Source organism: Excalfactoria chinensis, chromosome 3, assembly GCF_039878825.1.
Source record: "Excalfactoria chinensis isolate bCotChi1 chromosome 3, bCotChi1.hap2, whole genome shotgun sequence".
Taxonomy (NCBI): Eukaryota; Metazoa; Chordata; class Aves; order Galliformes; family Phasianidae; genus Excalfactoria; species Excalfactoria chinensis.
The window spans coordinates 85,374,318-85,395,169 of NC_092827.1; the positions used below are offsets into that span (position 1 = coordinate 85,374,318).

At 40.3% G+C, this 20,852-nt stretch overlaps 1 protein-coding gene across 3 annotated transcripts in view; it reads right to left on the reverse strand.

Moving 5' to 3' along the window:
• Window positions 1-2,194: 2,194 nt before the first annotated feature.
• PTPN14 (protein tyrosine phosphatase non-receptor type 14) overlaps window positions 2,195-20,852 on the reverse strand; it is a 103,244-nt gene continuing 84,586 nt past the window's right edge. For 2 of the 3 annotated variants that reach the window (XM_072332028.1, XM_072332027.1), the window contains exons 14-19: window positions 19,738-19,881; window positions 18,571-18,789; window positions 15,602-15,730; window positions 14,496-14,730; window positions 12,331-12,494; window positions 2,195-8,216 (exon numbers count right to left, since the gene is read on the reverse strand). In XM_072332028.1, the coding sequence (XP_072188129.1) occupies window positions 8,088-8,216; window positions 12,331-12,494; window positions 14,496-14,730; window positions 15,602-15,730; window positions 18,571-18,789; window positions 19,738-19,881 (1,020 nt within the window). In that variant the 3' untranslated portion in view covers window positions 2,195-8,087. The remainder of the gene's footprint in view (window positions 8,217-12,330; window positions 12,495-14,495; window positions 14,731-15,601; window positions 15,731-18,570; window positions 18,790-19,737; window positions 19,882-20,852) is intronic. The other variant, XR_011903085.1, reaches the window with a different exon arrangement.

Here is a 20,852-nt window from a genome sequence, read left to right on the forward strand (position 1 = left end):
AAAGGGCCGATGAATTCTGTGCGCCGTGTAGGAAAGCCACCACCTTTCCCTCAGCAGTTCAGCTGCAGGTCCATCGCTGCTCCTAGCAGGTAGGAATTTGTCACTGTAAGTACCTGGAGCTCAGCATGCGATGCACAGAGCCTGCCGGCACCTGTCTCAGAGCTCAGAAACGTTGCACAAGATACAAACTGTGCAACTTCTGGTATTTCAATCCCCTTTATAAGTTAAGATAAACTTAATACAGCTATTCTACTTGTCTGTTAGCTGTTACCTTTAGTGGAGAGACAAGACCCATTTCTGAGGAAATAATCCAGAGAAAATCTTCTTTCCTTACACATCTGTAAGACTCTGGAGGTTTTTTTCCCCTCTATTTAGATTGATGGCAGGAGGTACTTCTTTTTTAAAGGAGGGGTGAAGGAAGAGAAGGGAGAGAGTGGCTCTGCACTTCCAGTACCATTCAGTTATGTATACTGCACAGTACCATTTAGAGCTGAAGTATATTGCACAGTAAAACTACCTGACTGTTCTTTACTGCTTTCACGGCTTAGAAAGTACAGTGAGAGCCAGTACATCACCACTGTTCATGAGTATCTTATTTTCTTACTTGTAAGTGTTCCTCTGAAAATAAAACACCTGTGGAGCAAGGTTTTGCCTGCTCATTTTGCTGAAAGCTGTCAGTGCTCTTTAGCAAGCACTTGGTAGTGGAGTACCTAAAACTGCACCAGATCTTACCATTCCAGAGAATCAGGACCATTTAACCACAGCCAAGCCTAGGAAGGGTGTATGTACCAGCTGCCTATTTCAGCCTTACTTAACCTTGTCATACATGTAAACCCTTGTGTAGGGTAATAGCACCTTTGTGTCAGAGATGAGAAGTCTGGGCTCTGATCAGAGCCTGGGCTATGCCTCAACATTAGAGAATGAAGTGCAGCTTAATTTGAGCACCAATAGCTTTCCCCTCCAGACACTGGTGTGCTGTTTACTGAAGGTTCCACAGGCCTCAGTGTAGCTGTGGTTGTACCAATCAGGCTAACATGGGAAACTAACACAAGCAAAGAAGGTGCAAATACAAACCTGAAGCGAGTAAACAACTCGAGCATTGTTTTCCTTGAAAAAAAAATGGTTTATTGTATATTGTGAATATGAAGGACAGCCTTACAAAAAACAACAACTTAGTGATGGAAAACATTCTCATATTTGAAAAGGCTTTATGTACATAAAGGCAGTGAAGGGTAAAAAAAAAAAAACATATTGCAGTCAATTAATGCCAAATAGAACTTTATAAAAAGAGAAAGAGAAGAAACAGTGCAAAAATACTGTCAAAAGTAATCAGTTCTATACATAAGATAAAACTGACAAGCATAAGCTTATGTACTGATAAGAATAATACATTAGGATATAAAATAGCATGCATAGATTTGTTTTTTTTTAAAGGCTTTCAATATCATTGCATAATTCTGCCATTCATCCCTAACAGGAGGTAGGGGGGACAGGAAGGGCATGTAGCTGATATCCCATCTCTCTACAAAATGTATGCATACAGTGAGGGGGTGAGATTCAGGTTGCTATTGGAGCTAAACTGTCATGTACAGAATTACAGAACAAATACAACCGAAAGCATAAAAATACTGAAGTAAAAACAGGACAGGAAAATCCAGTGATGTAAAACTTATTTAAACACGTTATTTCATTTAACATGACCCACACAATTATATGTGGGGATATTACAGTCATCTGCATGTGTAAACTCTTCTCCTTTATAAAATAGCAAAAGAAAGGTACTCTACCAATGGGAAACGTGTTGTCCATATGGAGCAATCTCAACAGGGTAAACAACTAACAAACTATTAACAATGTTTCTGGCACTAAAAAGCTTTTTCTTTTTAATTAAAGATTCTGAGTAGCAGCAAGAAAATATTTTAACATACACAAAAAAGGAAGTTCTTACACATTTACGGATATAATTAAGTTGTGGGACTCACTAACATAGGATGTTGTGAAGGCCAAAGGAATAAATGGGTTTAAAAACAACTCATTGAAGATGGAGCTATCAGTGATTTTTAAACCCCCAAATTGGGATATATATATATATATATATATACACACACACATATATATATGTAATTGGGATATATATGTATATATCCCCCATATATATATTTATAAAGTTTATATATATATATATATATATATATATTTGTATATATATATATAAAACTTTATAAAACTTTAGCTTTGGGAAGGCCCTAAATCACTCATTGCCAGCTGTGCTATTGGGACTGAACACCCCATGCTACCTTCAATTATCTTTCTTTATTTAGCATCAAATACCAGCCTGTCCTGGAAGAATGTTATAGGAAGCCTTTCTCACTCTTGCCTGCCTGATCAGGGACTGCTTCCACTGAAGTATCTGAGTATAGAGACTCAATCCAAAACACCAAGTCTTTAGGCAGATGATCTGGAAGAAAAATAACCTATTAAACACTAAAACTTGAGCAGATCCCTGAAATGAATATAGGTTTGCTTTTTTTTAACTGTTAAACTGTACTGGGATTCTCCACTGAGAGCTGCTCTTCCACCGATGACGTCCAGGCCACCCTCCAAAGGTCCCACTGTTGCAGCAGGGAAACTCACAGTAAAGGTGCGCACAGATCAAGAGTATCAACACTTCAACAATGAGAAAAGCAGCTGAAAAATGGCTGAGAGGAACCAAGTGAATATCACTGGTTTTAGAGCATCTTACGCTAACAAAATCAATTTACTTTTAAACATTTATATAGACACTGATATTTTGAAGCTGCGCAGTATTGTTTTGTTTCACAATGTAACAGGAGTTTATCTGTGGTTAAGAACTCAGCCTTCGCTTGCTGGCCCAAGAGCCCAAACAACCAACTGTTCCCCCTTCCTCAAATCACAGTCCTTGCAAGTCAAGGCTACACGTAGCTGCACGTACAATGTCCTGTCTTCTCTCAGATAGCAACAACTGCACATGTAGCTCCCACAGCTCTCAGTTCTGTAAGGACAACCTTTACAGAAGGCTGAGAATGAGCTGGGGATAATTGCCTTCAGGCTTTTGGCCCTGCAGCTGTTCGTTTGTTGACATTAAAATCCATCCTCCACAACTGAACCACATATACAGCAGCAGAATTGCGTACATTTTTTATGGAGTACTGGACAAATGAAGTTTTTAATGCTTGCAAGATCAGTTTTGAATATTTGCTCCTTCAGTCCGATACACCCATTATTTCGTGAAACGTGTGCCATCCTTGAGTTTCACGTGTATTCTTTTCCCCCAAAACAGCAGCAAGATGTAACCTCTCAGTGAGGTAGGAGAGCTGCTACAGTAGGGCTCAGCCATACCGATACTTCTACCTTTTGAGCAGCTCCCAGACTGTCAGCAAGACTGACAACAGCTAATTCAGTCTTCTTGTCATCCCAAGAGACTGCTGGGAAGTTGGATGCTGCGAGCAGCACCGTATGGTTTCTAACTGCTGAATTTTCCCCACAGATGTTTGCTACACAGGTAAGAAACTGCCCATCAGCTTTTACTGTAAGGTCACTAGTGGACTACAGCAGCAGCAAGTAGTGGATCAAGAGATAACTTACTTATTAGCTTGAAATGATTTCTCTGAGAAGCGCTGGGAGACTCTCACTGCTTTTCAGCCTATATTTTGCCATTTGTGCTTGTTTGTTTATAAGGAAGCAATCAAAAACCCCAAAGCCTCTCAAAATCATGCAAATTTAAATATTTGTAGTTGAAACAACTGATTAAATTAATGGAACAGAAATGTTTTTCAGCATACTTTTACATAGAGGACTGCATTAGCAATGGGTTGAATAAATTCTCATAGGTGTGTCTCCTTTCACCTGAAACGCTAGTTTAAGGAAAAACTACTTCCAGTAAGGCTGAGCATTTGGGGTCCCTATACACCTATATAATAGGAGAAGGCTTGTGGGATCAAGCTCTGTCTTACCTCAGCTCACTGAGGATGAGAAGGTGCCAAAGCAGGCCTGGGGAGCAGCTGGAACAAGTAGGACCTGAGCAGCTGATGTGGAGCTCCAGTGTTCTCCAGCACAGCCCATGGAGGACAGAACCTGGATGTCAGCAGCGCTGGGCAGACTGCTGGTGAGCTGCGACTCAACTGCAATCTCCCATCCTCAATTCAGACAACGTTAAGCATGAAATGCTCTGACCATTAACATTAAGCAAAAATGTGATGCCATCAACCTCAATGCAAACATTGCTGTGACTTTAAAGAAAAAAAGAAGCTGTTAAATATTGTGAAAGTAAATACAGATTAAAAGTGCACGAAAAGGAGAATACACACAGTGAACTGCCAAGTAGGGCTCATCCACTCTGAGCTTTCTCCTAGAAAATAATGTGAGGAGTGTAGGCTAAGTGTGCCAGACTGCAACATGGGAACCTTGGAGGAGACTGCTGCTTTCCATGTTTTAAGGTCTGCAACCTACTCAATGTCATGTTTGGGGGTTAAAAAGGACGTGATGCTGCAACCCAAAATTGTCCTCCCCTTGTGCTAAAGGATTCTGCTGTTAAGGCTGTGGGCCAGAAACTGAACAGAACTGCTGCTTTAAGTGTCATGGTTTTGTTCCTGCACTACTAATGAAACTGGATACAATGTGCATCTTCCTGTCACTCCCTAAAGGGTGAGGAAATATTGCCCAAGTGGTTTAGGACTGATAAAGCTACAATGGGTTCAAAGTCAGGAGGCTCAGTTTTTCCCCTACAAAGCGTAACCCATTTCAGTAATAAATCATTGGTGTGCTGAGATTCATTTGCAAGCTGGGGTGGAAAGGAACCTCTAAAGACACACACCAGCCCAATTCATTTATGATATTAGCAAGCAGATCAACTCAAGATAAAATATGGCAGGAAAAAATACACTGGAGTCAGATGAAAGGGAAACTTTAAAATTACTGTTCTTTGACAATGAAAGGGAAAAAGTGAGTCACGTTGACTTCTATCTACTACACCAGCCGTCTCAGGAGTTAATTGGAAATGACTGTTTACTATGTGGCCATTCATTTGGCTCATTAATGAGTACTGACTTAATTTGGAAAGGATTTTTGGTGCCATTTCGTAATTAATATTTTTCTAAGACACTTGTGATGTGACGCTCGCTTAATTTTCCTTTTAAACACAGCTATTTACATTCTCTTATGAAGTAACTTTTTAGTAGTGACTGTAGAAAAAGTAGGATGCATTTCGGCCAAGAATAACTGAGTAATAAGACACAGGGGCAGATTATTTTCCCTCCTGATTTTCTACTTCTCAGCTCCAAGTGGAGCAATGGGACTTGACAGCTCCGAGTTCAAACTTAATTCATCATTAGAAAATTATTCAAAAAGCTAAAACGAGATAACTAATTTAATACACTTTGCTTCAAGGTTTATTCTTTGGCTTGTTTCCCGGATATAAAGCATCTCTGTGCAATTATCATGCAGATGCTGCTGAAAAGACTTTAAATGGTTGCTGCTAATGTAACAGGAGATACATTGGCATTGGCAGAAGGAATTGGAGAAAACTGAAGCTGACTGAAAACTCAACTGATCCTTAAAAGGAAGATGGTCAAGATGTTACAGTTAGAAAGCTCACAGCCATTTGTTGGTTGCTGAAAATCTACTAGAACTTTTGTAACGCTGTTAAACCCGGATTGCATAGCAGCAAAAAAACAGCAGTTTTACACACATTTCAGAGGGACTCTGGTACAGAGTCTTAGATTAAGCTCTCGCAGCACTTATGGAAAAGCAGGAGTGTAGATCCCCCTAGTGATCCTGAACTTCAGGGTACTTGTTGGCTTTGGACTTTATACGTTGACTTAAAGCTAGTTTTGGCTTGGCTGTATGCATTTAAAACAAGAATAGGAAAAAAACTGCTTTTCTTTGTTGCCACACAGTAGCAGCGAAGTTTCAGAAAAGCAGGAGTGTGAGATGCCCACAGATGAGTGCAGTAATTGTGATTCTCCACAACAGTAACTGCAACACGGCCTTTCTGGATTGCAGTCTGTTCTGGGATGCACCTTAGTCGTTTGGAAGCTGGGAATCCATGTCCCATGGCCTTTAGCAATACCCAACCTGACCTGTGCCGAAACTGTGCTTAGCAGAAAGGCAAACAACTGCATTTCACATAACACCACATAACAGCCGTGTCCTCAGAAGAAATGAAGACCCATCCAGGAAGAAGAAGCAATAGGAAATAGGGTGTAAAAAACCATACACCAGCTTGTGCTGGGGGTGAAAACTACAGGCAGAGGGAGGACAAAGTGAGCATGGAAGGAGCGTGGATTCTGGAAAGGGAGGAGAATGATAAAGAGGAGTCAGAATGATAAGGGGAACAATCTCAGTGCAGGAACTTCTCTTTCCATCTCATGCACCTCAAGTAACAAGAAATAGCTAAAGCTAAAGCTACTTATTTTTTAAATACAGTTCCTGTCACTTCTAAATAACTGTAAGTACGTGTTACTGTGCATACGCTGCGAGGTAATTCATAATGTGATTTTCTCCAATGACATAAAGCCTGGAGAAAGGATCGTGCACAAAGTTGTGCAGAACAACTGGTGAATGCTGAGGGACAGAAGAGAAGGACCAGATGACAGGCCTGGCTGGTGAAATACTTGCAGGACATGTTTTTCTTTTCTTAGCTCTACCATAGACTTCACTTTCGGGCCCAGACAAGCCAGTTAAGAACCCATTAATCTAGTTGTGAGGTGGATAAGGAGGTTTGTTTCCCTTTTCTGTTCTGATTGTAAACTTCAGGCAAGGACTGTTACTCCATTATGTACTCACACAATGTCTGGTACAACAGACTCCTAATCCTAACTGGAAACCCTGAACACTACCAGGATAAAACAGTAATAATTAACAGAAGGGAGAACCCGAAATAACCAGTAGTGTTGAAACAGCAGCCTGAGAAGAGAGATGGTTTGTGCAATCTAACACAAAATGAGAGCTGCCAATACCAAAAAACTGCTTGGTATGTGCACAAACCACAAGACAGTGATGAGGAAACAATCAAGGCAGACTCTAAACTAAAGCCCTCAAGAATCACTGCTGGACAGAATTAAAGCAGTATTGATCATTTTTATGAAGTTCAGCGGACTAGAAAATGAAATAATTGCAGCACTGAAGGCACAGGAAACAAGGACAGGTGGTGGGAGATGTCCAACTTGAATTTGGTTCCTTTTCCACACAAGGTGACCACCAAGGCAATAAAAATCTGTGCAATTCATAAAAGATGCTTCATATGATACATTATTTTCTTTTTCAGCTGCATGTAGTTGAAATCCCTCTCCTGCTCAACCCATTGCTACAGGAAAGATTCACTAACCTCACCCTGCTCTTGGTCAGTCTTCTAATAGCTCTTACACAAATCCCTTCAAGGACTGCAAATAGCAAAGGCTCACTTTAAAAGATCCAATAGTGATTTTTTTTTAAGGACTAATCTAAAACTGTAATTCTCATGCAATTTGAACAGCTCAGCACCCAAATTCTCTGCCCTCACAACAGCCTGTGCTTGAGCCCCCTGTAATGTGCCCTTCTGCATATGCAGAAGCTTAGGTCTCCCTGTCCCAGGACGGCGTGTCCTCTGCATCCACTCATTTAGAACTGTATTTGACATCTAGCAGGTCTTTCTTTTTTCTTTTCAAATCATAGAAGCTACACATCTGGGTCAGAATGTTCTTATGTAAGAAAAAGCCCACTGCCAAATAACCGTTCATTTCAGAAATGGTGAAGTCAAATAAAAGCCAGTATTCTACATTTATGAAGGATTGCTTTCCCTACGGATATGTTACAATGCAGACCAGTCATGTCAAATATAGTTCAATTCAAAGCTCACCGTAAGTTTTACAAGTTATTAAAGTAATTCACAAATTATTCTAAGGAAAAATAAATTATATCTTCTATAAAATAATCCATGGGACACTCTAGTAAAGAACAAATTCCTTACTTTCAAGACAGCATTAAAAAGTGCAACATGGATTGCACGCTGTGTTGTCAAGGCAGTTCCCCTCATTCATCGGTAAGGTTCAGTCAGATCCACAGAGCTGGCTCTGAGATGTTTGAAGAGATTAAATAAGTCTTGAGTTTTGCAGGAACTGGATGAGCACTTGATAGACAAATTTGTACTGGGCGATGGTCTGGATCATAAACATTCTCTGCTCCCGCAGGTGTCTCAGCATCACAGGGACATCCATTTTCTGTAAAGCCAAGGAAAAAAGTAGGCATGTTAGATCAAACAATTATTGCCTCAAGTAATGAATCATTCCAATTATAGTGAAATATCACAATTTTTTGTCACCAATTTTTAAATAATTCAAGGAGTAAATCATTAGCATATAAAAGGTTACTGTGCATTCAGTGCTTTCCCAGCTAAAGCTTATGTGAAGTTCTGGACCAATCTAAACTTGCAGATGACCACATCATCTCATCCTGCACTGGTGCACCACTTATTACCTCTCATCAAGTGAACATAAAATAAAAGGGTTTCATCTCTTTGAAAGCTTCTCATTCAATACACCTATTTTCAACTCAGTAAAACGTGCTGTATTACCTCAGGCTAAGACCTAGATATATAAGGAAGGTCTAATAAAAAATTGGAACAGCTAATATTATATGGTCCAGTTCAACTCCAGCACTCAGTGCCTATTGCTCTGATCCATGCTCAAGCACATTCACCGAGGGAGGATCTAAGAGATTTTTCAAATGAAAGCAGGTGTGTGATTTGAAGAACAAAAGTTCCTCAGACAAAATTGAAGTGCAGGCAAATATACCAATCTTTCCATTAGAAGAAGGAAAATGACTGTCACCAAAAGATCCAAGAACCCTGACAGCTCACCTCCCACAGCTAAGTCTGTGCTAGTGCATAACGCTCTGTAAGACATCAGTCCATACAGTGAAACCGTTGGCCCTGAAGACCCTAAATCCACCATATTTGTTTCGTAGGCTTCAGGCTAGTGTTTGTCTGTTGCCATGTACTCAGTGCCCACTAGCGGCTGGAAAACATTGGATGCCTTCCAAAAGAGCATCTTTCAGCTTTGTTTCATCCACATGAAATTCATTTGCGTGTCCTGAAAATGCTCTGCAACAGGAACTAAAGTACAGTAAATGGGGACAGATTGGAAGATCCTCTGTAAGAGTATACCTCTAATCCTAATGAGCACATGGATGCATATGCATTGTACAAGGGTCTGAATCAGAAAACAAATGAGCTGTGTGAAGCAGAGAACCTTCAGAAGAAGGAAACTTGCAGGAAAATTCACTTGGCATTACAATCTATCTCCAGAATTTAGAGAGAAAAAGAACTATGATGTTACCATGTTTTAGCTGTTAAAACAAGCACACAAGGAACTATTCAAAAGTCACTGAGCCATGAAACTGAGCCATGAAGCTGAGCCGGAGGCTCAAATTCAAAGAAAGCCTATGTGGTACATCCCAGGATGAGGGATTTTCTGTTTTCTATTGCAGCAGTAAACATAAGCACAAGGATACGTGCTCCTGTTGAGGGAAGTTCTTAAGTACTCCAAGATATAAAACTTTATCAGGCAACACAAGTGCTCTTTGTAATGTTAGTTGCCATTCCCAAAATACACACAAGAACTTGGCAAATCTTTTGGCTGCAATGAGAAGTATTTCAATTACAATGCTTCAGCAAAAGAACAGGCACATTAAGATTTCTGCTGGCCATTGGAGGCTCAACTGAGCATGGACTCTTCTTGCACACACTGTGTAAATTTTCTGGAAAGTTTAAAGTAAGAATCACACCATGTATCCATTTCTGCCTGCTTGTATACAGATCAGAATCTCCATTCTGTGTAAACAAGCTCCAACCCATTGGAGCTTTGCTTTCTGAAAACAAATCTAACTATTCCGCCACATCCCCAGACAAGCTGTTCCAGGACAGTTCTAGAGAGTCAACAAGCACAAAGATCTGTACGCTGGGATGAGTAATGTCATATTGTCTTTGGTGGGTACAAAGGAAAACATCAGCTCTTTTCAGTTAACTTGGCTAACTTGGAGAAAGCCTTCCTGTTGAACTGAGTGCTTACAAAAGCCATTTGGTCCTTGCTGTGCAAAGACATGCGGAGCTCAATCGCTCCTGAATCACTATAACAAAATGTGAGCCAGCTTCAACCTGCACAGCCACGTTGGTATCTCAATGGTTTAGTGTATGACAGTTCACTCATTTGTACTTGGCCTCAGTAACTCTGTACACCTCCGTGTATAACATATCACTTCCACTTATCTCAGGAAAGAAAAGCCCATCCTACCTATCTGACTTCAATCTATCGTCAACTTATTCTTTTACTCCAGGTAAGCAGATCCTTCAATACACCTTCAACAAAAGTCATATTTTGCCTTGCTAAGGTGTCTTTTGCAAAAAGGAAAAAAAATGTTACTCAATTTCTGACTCCCAAACTAAAGAGCTCCCCCTATGAAGATGCGTTGAACCTATGGTCATGAGTTCATGTTCTGGTGACTACAGCAGTAAGGACTTAACGATGTGACTTAGCGCATTTCTTACTGTATGGCAACCTACTGAAAATATATCTCTGCAATAGGATACATATACTTTATACTCAACCAGCAAGTGCCTGCAAGTCACAGTGAGTGAAGCTGTACGGCACCTGATTCAAAATGGATTCTCAACTAAACCTGAAAACTCACAATCAAGAAAAATTAACAACATTGCTGCAGACTTCCCAGGGAGGTCTTTATTAGAATTTTCAACCCCTTTATTCTTTTCCCTGCTAACATCAATACATGTACTTATAACGACACTTCTGAAGAAATCAAACCGTTCCTAAGACTAAAGCTTTTTACGTAATAACCTCTTTTATTTCAGAAAGAAACGCAAACAATTAATCCTACTTCAAAATAAACCTCCATGATTCCTTCATGAAAGGGAGCCCTCTTTGTACAGAATGCAGTATCTGCCACAAGCTGAAAATGCTCTGCTTAACTAATAAATAAAGTTTTTAATTTTATTTTTTTTTTTAAATTCGGTTTTTACAAACAAACAAAAATATTACCTTTCTACAATCGAGAGCAACAAAAGCCTTAAGGAAATTGTCTTTAATATTAATGATTTCCACTGTTAATCAAGATGTTTGTTTTTAGAGACATCAGAGAAATCCTTTGTTACTGAGCACTACCACCTGCTCCTACTGAACTTGGGAATTCTCTTGAACGCCAAGGCTCATCCACATGCTTAGAAGTGGAGATGCCTCCTTCATCTTCACTTGTTATTCAGCCACTCATGACCAAAATAAGCCCATGATCCCTAGGTGATCTTGTAACTACAGAACAATGAACTGCTGGAATGGGAAAGAGGAGAGAGAAGAGCAAAGCTCCTCGCATCACTTCTTTAAAAATAGTGGAGAGAAAAGTGCAACTTTTCAAATCTAGAAGTACCAACTTGTCTCCTCTAGGGCTCACATTTTTGAATGAGCCTGGAAACTGCACTTCCACCTAGCACCACGCACAGAAAGGTTCCAACCTGTAACTGTATGGGCACAAAGAGTGGGTGAGCATTTTATGTACATTACTGGGAGGGGCAGCTGATGTGCGCCAATGTGTCACTCTTATTGCATTCTTATGTCTACAAGAGGTTTTGTCTTTGAGCAGTTCCTCTGGCAATAGAAATTCCCGTTTAAATAGCTGTGTGGCAAGTTGTTATTCAAGATGTGATGTTTTTTCTGGACACGTCTCCATCAACATAGTACAGGTGAAAAGCAAGTACCTACACATGGTTATTCCCCTGGGGCTCTTATCCTATCTTTGCTCTAGATTACATTACTGGTTTTGTAATATTAGCTGCTATTCATAAACATCTATTCCTCAACATGCACACAGCTTTTCCTACAACACAGCCAAATTTAGTTCCAGATGAGATTAGAGGAAATGCAAGAGATGGAAGAGTCTGAAGTGCGAGTTTAGAGAGCAGTAAATGTTTCTTATAAGCACACGGAAACTGACATTGCTTAGACTGTCAACCTGTGTTTGTGAACATGCTGTCTCTAAACTGTTAATTAAATAGAGGTACAAGTTACAGTAAATTCTTAAAAGACAGAAAAAAGCCTTAACTTTGAATGTGTTAAAATAATGTTCATGAAAACACAAGATCAACCCAACAGCAAACTACAATAAGTAGCTTCTGCTCTGGGAAATCTCTTCCTATCATGTTTAATGCCCTTGTTTCACAAAGGTAATAGAACAGAAGCACTTCACTTCCTTTTAGTTTTAACCTCAGAAATGTAGCTGGTTAGTCAAGGAATGAGCTCAGGGTCTGCCCTGAGATAAAAGCTTACTTACTTCATTATGCTCCAAACACCCAATCATCAGCTCTGTTAGTATTACCACTCCGGTCCTTCCTACCCCTGCACTGCAGTGAACCACGATAGGAGGGTTGCAGTTGTTGCTGCTGTCCAGCACGCTGTTGGTGTGGCGACGCACTGACTGTATCTCCTCCAAGTAAGCTGCAATGTAAAACACAAAGTTGTAAACATCTATATATCTAAATACAGAAGTTGAAATTAAAAAGTCATTCCGTCAGTCTTTGTCAAAATGAATTTGTATTTATATAATGATTTTTTGGCCAGTGCGTACTGAACAATCCTGAATCCAGCAAGTACCAGCTGGGTGTCAATTATTACTTCAGAATCTGCTCCTTTAAATTAAATTGTGCCTTTTAAAAATTAAATTCCATTTTCCCATCTTCAAATCTCCAGGTCCCCAAAGCAGATGATTCTAGATATTACTTACAGCAATTTCTGCTATTAACAGGCTGGGATCAAAACCCTTGAAACTACTCCCTGTCAAAGCAAGTATCAGATGAGACATGAGCAACCATCTGCCCTTTCTACCACCCTCCCATCTATAGCAAGGCTGAGTTTTACCCACCTCTCTGCTCAGGGGCTGTTTCTCAACAGTTATGAGCTCTTATAGGAGCTGTCTTTTCCCCCCCCAGTCATTTCCAGAAAGCGCACGAATCAAGAACAGTTGGTGCAGCTGTCCCAAGTGTTGTTCAAAGCATTCTACTGTCAAGCTACACAATCTTACATACTGGAAGTTCATGTGGCTGGATAAGCACTCTATAAACTATGATTCAAGCTCTTAGACGCTCAACTTCCCATCACTCATAGCAGGGAGTCAAGGCACTGAGTCTTAAGCCAGCTTTCCTGCCCCAGCTCTCGGTGTCACAGCTTTGCAGCCCAATCTGTCCTTTCAATACATGCAGGCAGGCTGTGGCTGGAAGCTTACCAGAATCAGAAAAGCTGCATTTTGAAGCACACCATGAAATGGGACTGTATGTGGTAGCAAACAATGGGACAGAGGAAATGGGAACAATCAGTTTCCAATTACTGCCATGCCCAACCACAGCTACAGGGGCTGGCAGGAGAAGCACAGTACAAAACAAACCAGGAACTGGGCAATGAGAGCAAACTCAATATGTTTGCCTCAAAGCCAGGCCCCATGATTCTCCTTCGTCAAAGCCAGAATGCCTTTTCTGTGACTCTGCCCTGGTGACAGACTAGGAAAATAAGATGTTATTTACACCAAACCTACACCATGCAAAGGAGGATCTAACACACTGTAGCTGTGTCAGGACCCAACTAGAACTCACAAGCCTCGCTGACAGAGGGCTGCAGAGCTAGTACATTGTATACATAGTACACTGTATACATACTAGGGTGATAACCTAAAATTCTCTGTATCACATTCCATTGTGGTGCCAGATAAGTGGTTTTAGTTACATTATGATTGAATTTTTGTTATTTACTGTAATAGTGTTTATTACTTGGTAAGAAGTAGAAAAACTCATGAACTCATTACAGATGAACACAGTGTCTGCTTTGTCAGAAATACATGAATTGGGACTGTATTTAAGTGAGAAGACTCTTTGCATTGTGTGAGTGCATGTGGTTAGAAGAGTGGCAGTGAGTTCGGACTAACTGCACTTGTAATAAAGCTTTTTGCTCCTCTGAAGCAAGTCCAGCACCCCTGGACTACCAAATAACTGGCTGTCAGCAATCAGGGCCTCCCACAGAACTGGAAGAACTGTGCTGTATTTCACTAACATCTAAGCCTCTCTCACACAGACTTTTCTAATCACATTTCTGTGCAGCCTATTGTCTCATAGACTCATTAGAGCTCGGAAGTGGCAGTAACTTATGCTGACAGATTAATCAGCTGGGATGTCCTTTTATTTGAAATAATCAGTCTTTAGCGTTCCTGTTGCCTCTGATTTTTCTTCCTATTATGTCACATCTTTCTAGAACAAGACCCTCACCATAGGTCCTACCTCTTGAATACTACTTCTTTCACCAAATCACAGAAAAGCCTAACCAAGTTGAGGCACCTCTATACCACAGTAGTAAACGTTTATAGTCAATTACAGCTCTGACCAGGGGCAGTGAACAGAACGTAAGCAAACTTTTGTTTGACTTCTTTTATCTTGCGAGTTCAAGAATTCTTACATAAAAAGCCTTGAACTTCATCTGGACATCCATGGTCTGGCCAATCAGTATACTGCAAATGCCACACTGTCTTCTCATCTCCAGAGAGAAGATGCTTGACCTTCAGACCAGTGGTTGCATAGCAGCCGGAGTCTGTGCGGAACTTGGTTGTCACCTTGAACTTCCCGTAAGTGGCTGAGCTGTGCTTAGAGCCCAGTTTAGGCCAATAACGATGACTCTTACTTCTTCCTCCCTCCTTAATCACACATAAAAGAAGAAAAAAAATAGTAGTTAGTTGCTGCAACCAGAGAAAATAGAACTCTGCAGATAAGCTAAACTTTCATACTCCTAACTGAGAAAATGTTTACAGAGGTAGAGCAGACACATTAGAAATGTTTGAAGAACAAACTTGCCTTGGAGCAAAAGCCAGCTATTGTCTACAACATCTCAGGAAATTTTCTCCTCCTAGGCAAGTCTTTCCTTTCAATAGAAAGGGATTCTCTACAGCAACTTCTAAGTATCTGTTTTCATCAGCCTTGGGAACTGGACAGTGACTTGATGTGGTACGGCACTCCCTGTGTTTGTTAAAAGCAATCAGGCATAAAGTTGAACGCAATGTTAGTTAGCAAAGTGTGCCAGTTTTTAATAACATAGCACATAGTTCTTTGATTACAATAGAAATAACTGTTTTGCTTGGCGTAAGAATCAAAGGATTTTTTATTATTTCTTTTACATGGACACTTATACGGAAACAACAGCTTCTAGTCTCTTTTCAGCTGATAAGAGTGATGGTATGCAGAACTGGCCTTGGACAGTGTGGAAGCCTGTGTCATTTTAACCAGGAGCAGTTTAGCACTCTCACATTCCAGTGGAAACATCTTTGTTTTGTTTGGCCAAAGCGGAGTGAAGCAGAGAGAAATGGGTGCTCTGCTCGCTTCGCTTTAGTACTTGCCAAAATGAGTATTAGAAAGTTACAAAATACAATATTAGAGCAGTCCAGGTGTATGTTCAAAGAGAATAAGAGGAAAAAGGGCTGTTGACAGAAAAACAGGTTAGTGGAGTGGGAGGCCACGATAATGGGAGATTGACTCACATCAGAAAGATCCACGTTCTGTGATTTTACATACCTCTTCAGCTGTGACCATGGCTATGACGTTCACCCCCTGTTCCCATACCATCTGCCAGAAGTCATGGCATGTGTGTGGCAGAGGCCCTTGGGTAGCAATGTAGTGCCACTCCTCTCCGCCTACAGTAACCTGGGATGAAGAAAAGAAGAAAGAAACCAAAAAACAGTCAGTGCCCAGGTGCTCAGCAGCGTTTGTGCCAGAACTGCCCTTTAAACAAAAGGGACCGTAATGAAACCTTTGCTGCTTTCTTCTTCCACAGTTTTTCAAAATTTCTGAACGTGAACCATCCTTTTGATAAGAGCAAATCTGACAAAACCCAATCTTTTGTGTTTCCAAGTCCTTTCTTGATGCTCATAAACATAAAGCTTTCAGCAAAATGTCATCCATTCTTCTTGCCATTGCATCTGGATTATTCAGATGAAAGTATTGTAAGGCCCTGTTTCAGACATGGCTTAAGTACAAATAAGCAGCTGACTGACTTCCCTGGGCTCTGTGACAAACCCATGATGAAAAAGAACTGAGCACCAGGAAGTATCTGTATACATTTAAAAGACATTACATTGCTGGAAATGAACTCACAGTAGTACAGAAAGGCTGAATGGAAAAAATACTTTGCACTGGGGCAGCTGAAGGCCTCCTCTGTTCAGGGTCTCCCCCAACTATTTTCCACTCAAGCAAAAAATAGTTTCTTAAACAGACTCTTACTACACTGATTGCTCTTGAAGATGTGGCCAGAGGCGCTGCAGTTATGCCCACACACACAACACAACAGTCAGACAGGTCCAGCTAGAGGTGAGATCAAGACAGGCTTCATTTCATGTATCTATTCCTCACTTACCTCAAGTTTTTTCAGTTTAGAAACTGCCATCTACTTATATAAGTAAATCCAGCTGGAGTCGTGTTAAGTCTATTTTCCCAATACATAACTGGATTAAAACCTGGGTGTTTGCAGCTATAGCTAGCACAGTGTTTGTATAGTAACAAATCTCTCACTCCACTGAAAACAGTGCTCAGTCCTGTACACTTAGTTCTCTCACTTCATACTATGCATCATTCTCCTCTGGGAGGGAGGGTTAAAACCAATGCAAGTAAGTTCCTCAAGCTCTTGCACCAGATGTAAATAAAATCATCAGCGTGCACCTTGCACTGCCAAATTGGTTCAGGCACACGTGGTATGGCATTACTGAGCTTTTCCAATTAATGCTGGTCTGACCCAGACAGGTGAAGTGGTCTCAAGAACTTAATCCATAAATTTAATTGTGATATGCATCTCAGGTGTAGGTGATGATCTTCAAGTCTTAACTGCAAAGGTCAGCGGTGAATAAGCAGAGAAATACTGAAAAACTGTATGGCTCACAGGTCGTGTGCTGTGAGCTGGAATCCTCCAGGCATGGATCTTATCAGGATGATATAGGAGTTCTCTTTGTCTGCTGACTTCTGGTCCAAATATCCAGCCTCCTGGCACACGATATGAGAGACCCATAAATAGTCAGAAGGGAATGTGATGCCCGGAATGTTTACTGCATTTTAATGCCCTGACTGCGGGATATTAAAAATTGAACACTGGGCTGCAAACACACTGTGACACCGAGGTAAATTTTGCAGATGCAATTTCACCTTCTTAGCAAAAGAACATCTGCTTGGCTTCAGTAAGCACCACTTGGAGTGCAAAGGAAAAACACTGGCAAGGACTGTTGTCATGTGCTGAACTATTTGTGTGTGTTCCTGGTTGCTCTGTGAATGTGAAATGAGTACATGTCCAACACTGACACTCAAGGTGAAATGTGGACTCAGAACTGGCCAAGGAAAATTCTTTTCAGGCTAGTACAGGCTTGTGGGAATAATTTATGTTAGGAATCTCGGGTTCTTTATCCTCCCACAAAGTAGACGAAACATTATGGGCTCTGAAATCCATCATCGTACCAATCCCTGATTATGCAAAAACTCAGTATCTGCAACCTACCAGGCTACGGTAGAGAAATGGTAGCCAGCCAGGATTCTGGTTCAGAAATTGTTTTGATTCACCAGGATTTAGTACTGTAAACTACAACCAAAGAGGCCAGCTAATCTCTTTACATTTTAAAAGGCTTTTACTGCAGTAAAATATAAATTTAACAGGATGTTTTGTTTATTATTAATTTCTTTTTAATTTGGAATCTGACAACGATAAAAAGCAGACAGCCCTCTCTGACAACAAGAGTATCTATCAGCTGAAGGAAAGGAGTTACTTCTCCCAGGACAGAGCAAAAAACCAGCAAAGAACTTTTGTAAATTCTTACAGGAAAAGAAAAGCAAGCGTCTGCAGCCACTGCAAGATAGTTAAAACTGTTAAAATTGGCCATGTTCATAGAGTAAGAGTCATGTTGTATCTCAAGTTATTTCTGCGTTCAACTAACTAGAAGAAATCTGAGTATCTTGACAAGAACTTTTTTTTCTGAAACACTGAAGTCTACTGCAGTACCCAAGCAGAAATATAAAGACCTCATTACCTTATACCAAATATTGCAATATTTATGTGAACATCCTGAAATATTTACACAAACATTCATACACCTATTACTCCTAACAGCATTTGTTTTGTTTGGATGTGGAATACAGCCACGAAAACTGCTTTATATTTTAAGTGTAAAAGCAGATCTAACTCATGTTCATGAGGTTTAAGGAACGTAGCATCTTTCTCCATTAGCCATCAGAGAGCAAGTTGGCAGAGATGCACATAAATAAAAAAGTAAGAATTCTTCGTAAAACGAATTCCAAATCTCTAGCAAATAAATCAACTCATGCACGTTAACCGACATGGGACTGTAGAGGTGCCTATGTTGATGCACATGTACAATGACGCACCCTGTTCTGACTAAGTTACCTTTTTTAAGTTCCCGAATTATGGAAAATACTATTGTACATCCAGAAATGCAAACAAAGTTCTAACATAACTTCATTTGCAATACAAAGTCCAAGAAAGCTTTTACCTTTATATGTGAAGCATTGATGTAGCCTGTGTTATTTTCTTTGGTCGGCACCAGCTCCACTCGGTTCTCCTCATAAGGAACAACTTCCCTGATGCGGTTGCGCTCAGTGTTTTCAGGCAAGGCAGCAGTGGTGAAGATCCCATCTGCCTTTTTCTTTGGAATCTGCTCATATTCTGTAAACACCATCCCCTCTTCCAACTTCCGCTTCAAGATTTTGCACTTGGATTTAACAGAAAGTAACACCAATTGATTAACTCTTCTTGGCAGAACGCCCCATCCATCAGTTCTCTGGATTTCAACATACAACCATAATATTCTCTCACTCTCTTCTAGTTTTGGTCACAGTTGTCTGAGGAAATATGACTTTCTCTATTTCTACTGAATGAAGCGAGTAAATTTTACATTTGTTTTATTTTATTGCAATGCTATTTTTAAGATGGATACCATACAAAGGAAAAACACATTAAACACAATACTGATTCAGTATCAATCTGTATATGATCTGTATATATCTGTATACGAAGTAATCCAGTTTCAAAATACCGAGCAACCTGCATGCATGCAGCTTCTGCGAGTGAAGAAAACCTCACATACATGCAAACTGAGGCTGAGCTCTGTCATATGCATACCAGACAAGATCAGGCTGGAAAATTCTGCTCAAAAAGCCAGAAATATTCTTAGTAAATGTCTTTAGAATCTTAACAGCAGAAACTGCTTTTAATTTCTGAAGTCAACCTGACACATGCGCGTACCCAGATGTGCAAACAATAGGAGACAGACAGCTTTTTTCTTTAATTCGCTCAGAAGCATTACCTGAACTTGTTAGTTGTACCAGAACACGAAATATTCTAAGGATGATATTTTAAAGTACTCCCTGATCAAGCAAAATATGTGCAAAAGATTAAATTTACAGCTTGATCTTATGTGATGCTGACTGAAGTGAAATGGTGCACAGCCCCAGCTTTCACTGACTTATGTGAATACTGAAGAGACTTAAAACACTTAGCATCAGAAGATGCACAAGCGTTAGTTGCAGAACTTTGACATTAATGACTGTAAAAATGGTTATGAGAAATTGTTTCATATGTTAAATCGAATGTTAATATTTTAGAAACTTCGTACTGCTGGGAACAAAGGAAATGAACATTTCATGAGCCTGCATCTTACCCTCTCATCCATTGGCACCTTGGCTACTTCATCCTGGCTGTCCTCCGGCACTGGAACCCTAGCAACCGAAAGTCCGTTCAGTGCTGCCAACATCAAGGGCCTCTTCTGGGCCTCCAGGCCTGCCATCTTCTGCTTTTCTAGATTCTTTTGGCAAGAAAAGGCACGTTTTCATCTCTGTGTGATTATTTATAATGCCAGTAAAATGCTGGAATGTTTTTTTAATCTCCAAAATCTGCAACTTTCTGGCCAAGGAATGCAGATGATCACCATTAGCATCGTAAATTCAAATACAACCTCTATTCTTCCTGTTATTCCTCAAAGGCCTGCTCCTACACGAGCACAGAATTTTAATTTCAAAGGAGCAATCCCAGCTTCTAATACAGTTTACGTGCCATCAGAAGACACACAAATACAATCTTTTCTGCAAATAGTACTCTGAACTTAGGACACAAAACACATCACCCTGTACATTTCAAGTAGCTCTACTGTAGCCAAGACACCTGGGGCGTCTTTTAAAAAGCAATAATTTTAATCTATTCCAACATACAAATGTATTAGAGAGGAGAAAAAAAAGCCATCCTGTATTAATACTCAAAGTGAAGTCTTTTGATGCACCCAGTTATGGTGATTCAAATAGTAGCCATGATGTATTTTGCACTAAAAACTGAGGCGTGTGTGGGGAGGTACTGTTTCTCACACTCATGCTTTGTATTATGCTGCAATGTGGCAAACTCGAGTACAAATTTTCAGCTCATCCTGCTGCCTTCTGAATGTCTCTGGGAGACACTGAGAAAGGAGACAATGTCCAGAATGAGCCAAGTTACGAATGCTTTATTCTGTTCCTGTCACCGTTCTTTCTCCCAGATTTGGATGAAGAGATGAGCATTATGGAAGCCCGGTTCTCAGCATGCACACCAAAGCTGTGGTCACCACACAAGTCAAGTTCAGCTCCTAAAAATAGTAAACTGAACATGAAGACCCTCAGACACAGCATGTTTTTTCAGAAGCCTGTGAGCTTTTTCACCACCAGTGCTTTCCTCCAGAACACTGAGTAAAAACAAACAGAAAGGCAAAGCAAAAATCCAAAAACTCTTTGCTTTCTTTTCTTATTAGAC